Genomic DNA, 9,215 nt, shown 5'->3' with positions numbered 1-9,215 from the left:
GAGTGAAAAAGTTGGCTTAAAGCTCAACATTCAGAAAACGAAGATCATGGCATCTGGTCCCATCACTTCATGGGAAATAGATGGGGAAACAGTGTCAGACTTTATTTTGGGGGGCTCCAAAATCACTGCAGATGCTGACTGTAGACATGAAACTAAAAGACACTTACTCCTTGGAAGGAAAATTATGACCAACCTAGACAGCATATTCAAAAGCAGAGACATTACTTTGCCTACTAAGGTCTGTCTAGTCAAGGCTATGGTTTTTCCAGTGGTCATGTAAGGATGTGAGAGTTGGACTGTGAAGAAGGCTGAGCACCGAAGAATTGATGCTTTTCAACTGTGGTGTTGGAGAAGACTCTTGAGGGTCCCTTGGACTGCAAGGATATCCAACCAGTCCATTCTGAAGGAGATCAGCCCTGGTATTTCTTTGGAAGGACTGATGCTAAAGGTGAAACTCCAGTACTTTGGCCACCTCATGCAAAGGGTTGACTCATTGGAAAAGACTGTGATGCTGGGAGGGATTGGGGGCAGGAGGAGAAGGGGACGACAGAGGATGAGATGGCTGGATGACATCACCGACTCGATGGACATGAGTTTGAGTGAACTCTGGTAGTTGATGATGGACAGAGAGGCCTGGCGTGCTGCGATTCATGGGGTCGCAAAGAGTCAGACACGACTGAGTGACTGAACTGAACTGAACACCTCATATTTTAGCCAGGCTGGATCCAGGAGGGCAGAGGGTGCCCTGCTGGTCCTGGACAGGAGGAGTAGCAGAGAAGAGACAGGGTCCCATGAGACCCCACGGACTTCAGCCCATCAGGCTCCTCTGTCTGTGGGGGTTTGCCAAGCCAGAATACTGGAGTGGGTTACCATGCCCTCCTCCAGGGGCTCTGCCCAACCCAGGGATCAAACCCACATCCCCCTCATTGCAGGTGGATTCTTTTCTGACTGAGCCCCAGGGAAACTGAAATGGGTAACAGGGCTTAAGAATTTGTCCATTTGTGTTGAGAAAAAAATAACCACCAAAAGGTTTAATAGTATCTCTCTCTTAGGAAATTTATGTCTTGTGCTGCTGCCAGAGTTTCCAGAATTGCAGCTTAAAGAGAACTCCAGGAGCATAGACACAGTACAAAGGGTTGGAGTTAACTGGTAGCTATTTCACTCGAAGTGCTAACTGGAGAGTCTGTGTTTAAGCACATTTGGTTGTTAATTTTTTTCTTGACTCCAGTTTCTTTTCAGTTTAGCTCTGTTGTTGTCTCTCCCATCTCCATCTTGGTCATTTTTCCTTGAGAGCCTTGTTTCCCTCTCTGGGGCCTGGGAGCTACTTGGGTTTTCCTTCCATCAAACAAGATGAAGGTACAAACCTCTAGGAGAGTGGTGAAGATTAAGTCCCATTCCCAATGAAACACACACGGAACTTTCTAGAAAGGAGCCTGAAGAAAATTAGAGATCAGAGTAGATGAAACAAGGACCTCATTGCCCTTGAGGAAGTATATTCCCTTTCACTTTATTTGGGAATAATAAGATCTGACATAGAAAAAAAATGCAAGCAAAGTTTTATGTAAGAAGAGTGTTGCTTACACTATCATTTACATAAAGAATTAGAAACAAGCTAAAGTTCAACAGTCAGCAGAGGACAGTAGAGAGGACTTGGCCCCATCCAGGTTCAGGGCATCCAGGGCAGGGCTGGGCGGACTCCAGGCCCTTGTGGCATAAAGGCTCTTGCAGAAACAAGGAGGGTGTAGGCTGTGTAGCTGTGGCACCAGGAACTTTATCAAGGCAGAGGCTCAAGCAAAGGAAGGAAGATATCATTTGGGAATAAAGAGTCACTTGCCAACTAACAGCTACCCACAAACAAATATTTTTCTATATTAAAGGGAGTGCGAGCTCAGTCTGTTTTTGTGAACTGTGGACTGTAGCCCACCAGGCTCCCCTGTCCAGGCAAGAATACTGGAGGGGGCTCCAGTTACTCCTCCAGGGGATCTGAGTTCTCAACTCGGGTATCCAATCTGAGTCTCTGGCGTCTTCTGCCTTGGCAGGCAGATTGTCACCACTGGGTCACCTGGGAAGCCCACATTAAAGGGAGTAGAACATAGTCATCACAAACCTGGGATTTGGATGAGAAAGGCTTTAGTTCAAGCCCAGGCTCTGGCACCAGCATGAAAACTTGGACTAACTGAAGTTCAGGTGAATTTCAGGAGCCTGCATGTCACAGACTCTGGATCAGTATTAGTTATTACTGAAGAATAAGGAAAATGTTCCCAAACTCGTGGAATGTCCAGAGTATTCCTCCTATCAGTTCTTGTCTTGATTTTATTGCTCCTGTGTCTTCACAGATGGCTGTCTCCTCTCTGATTACCGTCTCCTTGTGCCCCAACAGGACTCTGACTTGGATAGAGCTGGTGGGAGGTGAGTGACTTTCCTTAACTAGTGGCCAGCAGAGCCCAGGAGACAGAGAACCATGCTGGGTTAAGTCCCTGATGGCACTGGTGGCCGTCCCAGGGGAACCCAGCAGAGACACTGCCCCTCACTGCCCTCTGCAACCACTGCTCACTGGTGATGGAGCCCACCATCCATTTTCTCATCCCCAAGGGTGAAGCCAGACCTCCTTCAAGCCTGATTCAGACAAAGAGCTGAAGGGACATCTCTGAAACCCTGCTGCTGCCACCACGAGCTTTAACATCTACCCCCCAGGTAATCGGCTGCCTCTTCTCTGGATGGTTCCTACTTGTGACCTAGAATTGAGGGTGGTGGCTTCAGGCAGAGTTAACATGCAGAGGAATCAAGAACCAAGAAGGGGATGGATATGCATCCTGGAGCCCCCGCTCTGGGGGCATGAAGTTCCCCCAATGGGGGTGTGTCCACAGATCCTCTTTCCCAGTCCTCTCCTTGGGGAGCCACTTTCAAGGTGATCACTTCCTCCCCCACTGCCCTCTAGCAAGTGACTGAGAAGTGAGGCCAGGACAGCCCATGGGGAGGGGGACAGCAGAAGGAGTCCCCAAGGCCAGATGGGGCAGGGAGAGGAGGTCCCCCAGGGTCTCTGGAGCTTCTCCTGCCCTCTCCCTTGGTCTGAGCCTCCTCCTGCTCCCAGACCCTGGGGCGTCAACACAGAGACCTTTCCTCCAACTCTTTCCCTGCCACCAGCCAGCTGCTCTGCGAGGGTCAGAGGATCTTGAATCCCCATCTGGTCTTTTCTGCCTCCCACCTGTGTGACCTGGAGCACAGTTATCTGACCTCACCTATAAAGTGGGAATAATATATCCCTTTATTGTTATGAGGATGAAATGTAATGTGTGTTCATGGCCTGGGCCAGTGCCTGCCACACAGTAGGTTCTGCTTAGGTGTGGTACTGTCCTCTCTACCTGGAATATGTTAGTTCCAGCTGGAAATTTCTCCCCTCCCCCAGAAACACCCCTTCCCCTAGCTGTGTTAGGGCACCTGTACAGCGCTCCCGTATATAAGCACCTGCTTACCAAGTGATTGCCTCATGCAGGTCCTTTTGGTCTCAAATATCCCTGCAGATCCCCAGGTGCTCAGTTATTACCGCTGTCCACTCCCTCCCCAATCAATCAATACACAGATTTAGTCTTCTGGCTTCCCTCAGTGAGCCCTAGGTTCCTTTCCCTCAGTGACCCAGGAAAAAGAGGAAAACTAAGAACACTTCATGTTGCAGGAAAGAGAGGAGAAAGAGAGATCTGGTGTCTCTTCTGATAAGGACACCAAGCTTATTGGATTAGGGCCCCATACTTATGACCTCATTTTACCATAATTACCTCCTTAAAGGCCCTATCTTCAAATACAGTCACCAGGGGGCTAAAGCTTCAACATATAAATTGAGGGGTGGGGGGGGGAACAATTCCATCTGTAACCCCAGGTGATTCCACCAAGAGTATCCCAGGTCATCGCTGCTCAGAAAGATGAACTTTAATCACTTGAACCTCAGTACCATTTACCTTCTGCCACAATTTCTCCAATTTTCTTTTTTTCTGTCTAGCGCTCAGAATATTTTTTCTCAACAGAGCGAGGGAAAAACTGCAACAACTGCTTGCTCAAGACAAAGCCTGGGAGAGTTTTGTAGCTGAGGTCAATTTGTCCAGGTAAACTGCACAGGTGTACCAGGATGGTCATCCAGATCCTCAGGCCCCAGGCTGGTTTCTTCCTGGCAGGCACACCTTTTCCTGGCAGGATCCTATGGTGTGGTTGGGTTGAGAATGTTCCTTCTCAAGAATCCATGAAGAATGTTTCCTCCATGTCATTCACTGCCAGTGAATGGCCTCAGACTAAGAAGAGATGAAACCTGTAAGGAAGGAGCAGGTTATGTGGCCTTGGACAAGTTACTGATCTTCTTGCTGTTACTTTCTTCATCTATTTGTTTTACTGAAAGGACACTGAGATCATGCATGCAAAGTGCTTTGCATGATGGCTGACACAGAGTATGTGCTCAATTCATGTTAACTTTTAAAATAACCTTGTTGGGAAGAATCAGGGGCCAATGGCCTTCTTCCAGGAGATAAGAACCAAGTAGAACTTCCTTTGTGAAAAGTCAGGAAATCCTGACATCAACATCATTTTGTATTCCCAAGGATTCTGACTTAAGCCCTTTGATTAGGAACTGTATCAACCCTGCAGGATCCTGCTGGCCGATAAGACAGAGAGGCTGGAGAGGAACTGGATGGAACTGGTGGAGTCCTGGCTCTAGTCCTACCCAGCTCTGGGGCTCTGGGCTTATCTTGGAGTCTCAGATCTGTCCTGTGTTTAATGGGAATAGCAGTTCAATCTGATGGACTATGGTGATGGCCTCAGAGTGAAATGCAGGGTCAGACATGGAGAACCAAGTACAATCATAAGGACCAGGGAGGCCTGGACCAGGGTCAGACCCAGGGTCAGGGTGGAGCAGAGAGTCCACGCTGGAGGACTAGTAGGCAGGCTTGGGCAGCAGGGCCAGGACTAGAGTGAAGAGACTGGGCCCCGAAGACATAGAACTGAAGGGACTGTGACCCTAGCAGAGGTTCTGGGAGTGGGAGGGGGGACATTTCTTTCCTCCCTGATGGAATCCCCTCATGCTGGGCTAGAGGGCCTGGGTGGAGGGTCCTGTGGTGGTCGTGTCCTCCACACTCTGCCTGGGACCTGGGTTCTCACTCCATCTGGGACCCTCTTCTAGTCTACGTGGAGTCCCCCTGACAGTGGGAAGGCCATTGTGGCTCAATGAGCCCTCCAGCATCACAATGAGTGGCTGTGATTGTGTGTCATTTGAGGGATTCTGAGGAGCCTTGTGCATCCCCAACAAGAGGAAAACACTTCCTCCACCAGCTGTGCAAGGGCCGGTCTCTTCAGGCTGAGCCATTCAGATGGATGTTTCCTCAAGTTTCTTGAATCTTTAGAGGATCCATAAAGTTGCACATGGCTTTGGGGTGCAGTCAGGTGAAGCTGTCACAGGTAAAGTGTGAGTTAGGCTGGTGACACCTGTGAGGTCAGGGGTGCTGAGCATTGAAAGTTGTCAGAATTCCAGTTGCAGTTAATGCAGAGCAGGATTTAGGTTCCCTTCAGCCACAGGGCAGAGTCTGGATGAGTTTCACACATGAAGCTTCCATTGTTCTCAGGATGAGTTACAGCTAAGGTGGCAGGCTGGTGACCCCTGAGAAGTCAGGGAGCTGGGTGATGGGTCAGGAATCAGTGAGGTGGGCTGGAGAGCCATGGGGAACCAGGACTCAGAGCACATCTCCGGCTTCCCTGTCATTTGGGGCAGTGGGTAGACCCAGTGACCTTCTGTGAAAGCCAAGGTTTTCAGGCTTGGGGGAGAGCAGATGCCAGGCAAAATGATCATTAAGGGTCCTTCTAGCTCTAAGTTTTTATTAAAAAAAAAAAATTCTACATACACTGAAGTAGCCAGTCTGCAAAATCAGAGGGCACAGTCCCCCAGACTATCCTTACATTTGACACCAACGATCAATTTCTGGGGTCCAAAAAACCACCCTCAGGTTTGAGTTTTCCCTAGAAGGATGCTCAGAGATCACTGAAAGCTTCATGATTCCAGTTTATAACAGGACAGGATTTGGGTTCCTATCAGCCATAGCGCAGTCTGGGTGGGTTTCACACATGAAGCTTCCATTGTCCTCAGGATGAGGACTGTCCTAGACTCAGTGTGTGGCAGGACACACAGAGCACTGCCCACCAGGGATCTCACCCTGTTTAAAACCAAATTACCGTGACCTGTCATCTCCAGCCCCTCCCTGAGGTCAGACAGGTGCCCTAGAGTCCAGCTCCTCCACAGGTCCCAACTGATACCCCGTGACACAAGGCCCCATTACATCACTTTGTCAGACTGTTCAGTGGCCAGAGGCCCAGGCAGAGAGGACACTTATATCAGCCAGACTATTCTAGGGGCTTAGGAACCACTTCCCAGCAGCCAAGGGCAAAGAACAGGTTGACTCCTCACCACATGCTGAGGCCCTTGAATGAAGGTTTTCTGCTCTAATCCCACTTCTCTTGGTTTATCTGTGAGGTACCTACTCTACCAACTCTTTGTAAGTGTTGATGTTGACCTGCCTCTGAGACATCTTTGTCAAATGCCTCTCTGAAGTCAAGAGTATCCTAAGATCTTTACTTATTTTTTCCATGATTGAATAAGTACATGGAGCATCAACAATGTCCAAACGTGGGTTCAATGTTGAAAATTTTTTTAATTTGCAAAATTTTTTCCATTTAATTTATACAATAAATTTTCCACTTAATTCATAATCTCTGTGTTTAATGCAAGGTAGATCTTGTTGAGCCTATTTTACAGACAAGCAAATTGTCTTTCTTCATCCTTTGATGTTCATTGTTGCAGGGAAGAGGCAGTTGTACTACATGAATATCTGGACCAACCAGACAGGAAGAGGTTTCTAGAAGAGTTTCCTCAGATTAAACAGGAGCTGGAGAAGAGCATAAACAAGTTGCATGAATGCGCAGACAATGCTGACAAGGTGCACAGGGACTGCACCATCGCCAATGTGGTAGCCTCCTCCACCAGCGTTGCGTCTGGCGCCCTGAGCATCTTTGGCCTGGTTCTGGCACCCTTTACAGCGGGCATCAGGCTGGGACTCTCAGCTGCTGGAATAGGGCTGGGAGCAGCAGCTGCTGTGACAGTCATGTCCACCAGCATCATGGAACGCATAAACACGTCATCAGTAGGAGCCCAACTTGATTTCTGCAGCATAGCCCAGAAGATTTCCAGTGGAAAAAGTCTCTACGAAGCAAAAGATTTTAGGAAGCATATCCGTGCCATCAGGATGGCCAAAAGCAACCCTCAGTTAGTAGCTGGGCGAGTCTCTGGCCAAAGCACCCAGCTGGTGAGAGCAGCTTTTGGAGGCACGGCTCTTGCAATGACCAGAGGAGCCCGCATGTATGGTGGAGTCTCTGCAGATTTGTTCCTCCCGTTCGACATATGGTCCCTGATGAAAGATTCACAGGACTTGCAGGGTGGGGCAAAGACAGAGTCTGCTGAGAGACTGAGGGAATGGGCCCAGAAGCTGGAGATGAATCTGGAGGTGCTCACCCAGATCTATGAGCATCTGAAGTAGGCCCCAACTTGGGTGCCCCAGATCACTGCAGGTACCAGGGACACGTGAGTGGCCAAACCCCAGAGGCAACTTGCTAGAGGGTAAGATTGCAAAATAAAACTGATGGAGCTGAGTATTAGGAATTTGGTGTTTCTGTAGCTAAGCACAGCAGGGAAAAGATGCATGCAGGTGGTAGATGGAGAGAGAGTAGGAAGGAGCCTCAACTGGGGGGTGTGGGTGTGGGGAGAAACCACTTATTTTGGACTAAAGAAGACACTGGGGGCAGAATAACGGGAGAGGCATGGGAACGAGCAATGAGAGATCAGGAATAGAGATGGGTTGAAAATGGAAAAAGGACAAGAGTTAGGACTTCTGGAGTCCAGAAGAAGTAGCAAGGGCTCCTCTATCGCCCTCCCCAGGGTCTGATGCCCCAACAGGAAGAGTTTCTCTCTGGTGATGGTCTCCAGCCCTCCTTCTCCAGCATCAACTCACCTTTGATCCCAGCAGGTTTATCTTAATTAGGCAGTGACTACTCTTTTTTGGTTTTTTATTAAAGCAAAGTTGACTTGCAATATTCTGTTAGTTTCAGGTGTACAGCAAAGTGATTCAGTTATACATGTATTTTTGTATATATCTATATTCTTTTTAATTTTTTTCCATCACAGGTTAAAAATTTTGAATACTATCCCCTGTAGTATATAGTAGGTCCTTGTTGTTTATCTTATGTATAGCAGTATGCATCAGTTAATCCCATACTAATTTATCCCTCCCCACTTTGGTAACAATAAGGTGGTTTTCTGTAAGTATTTCTGTTTTGTAAATAAGTTCATTTGAACTCTTTTTTTTTTTTTTCCTTTTGGTCATGCTAAGCCATTTGTGAGCTCTCAGTTTTCCCAACCAGGGATGAACCTGGGCTACGGCTGTGAAAACACCGAATCCTAACCAAAAGACCACCAGGGAATTCGCTTAGTATTTTTAACTTTCCACTAATAAGTGATTTCATGTATTTGTCTTTGTCTGACTTACTTCACTTAGTATCATCATCTCTGAATCCATACGTGTTGCTACAAAGGGCATTATTTCATTCTTTTTTAGGGCTGAGTACTATTCTATTGTACATATGTACCACATTGCCTTTACCCATTCATCTGCTGATGGACATTCAGGTTACTATCATGTCTAGGCTATTGTTAATAGTGTTCTATGGACATTGGGGTGCATGTATCTTTTCAAATTTGAGCTTTCCACTTTCCAGATATTTACCCTGCAGTGGGATTGCTGGATTATATGATAACTCTATTTTTAGTTTTTCAAGAAACCTCCATACTGTCCTCTATAGTCACTGTACCAATTTACATTCCCACCAGCAGTGTAGGAGGGTTCCCTTTTCTATACATCTTCTCCAGCACTGATTATTTGTAGACATTTAGATAATGGTCCCTCTGATAAGTGTGAGCTGATACCTTACTGTAGTTTTGATTTGCACTTCCCTAATAACTAATGAGGTTGAGCATCTGTTCATGTGCCTGTTGGTCACCTGTATGTCTTCTTTGAAGAAACATCTATGTAGGTCTTCAGGCAGTGACTCCTAAATAATGATGGTGGTAATGATGGAAGCAGCAGCAATGATGATGATGACAACACACTAGAAAAAACATTTGACAAGTTGCCAGG

At 47.4% G+C, this 9,215-nt stretch overlaps 1 protein-coding gene across 1 annotated transcript in view; it reads left to right on the top strand.

The window, feature by feature from the left end:
- LOC120861116 (apolipoprotein L3-like) overlaps positions 1 to 7,562 on the top strand; it is a 14,164-nt gene extending 6,602 nt beyond the window's left edge. The window contains exons 2-4 of the mRNA XM_040236764.1: positions 2,337 to 2,409; positions 3,995 to 4,097; positions 6,830 to 7,562. Coding sequence (XP_040092698.1) covers positions 2,337 to 2,409; positions 3,995 to 4,097; positions 6,830 to 7,562 — 909 coding nt within the window. The remainder of the gene's footprint in view (positions 1 to 2,336; positions 2,410 to 3,994; positions 4,098 to 6,829) is intronic.
- The last annotated feature ends 1,653 nt before the right edge of the window (positions 7,563 to 9,215 follow it).

The sequence above is a fragment of the Oryx dammah genome, unplaced genomic scaffold (assembly GCF_014754425.2).
Source record: "Oryx dammah isolate SB20612 unplaced genomic scaffold, SCBI_Odam_1.1 HiC_scaffold_11228, whole genome shotgun sequence".
Taxonomy (NCBI): domain Eukaryota; kingdom Metazoa; phylum Chordata; class Mammalia; order Artiodactyla; family Bovidae; genus Oryx; species Oryx dammah.
The sequence above is the reverse complement of the archived record's forward strand: the minus strand, read 5'-3'. Positions and strand labels throughout refer to the sequence as shown.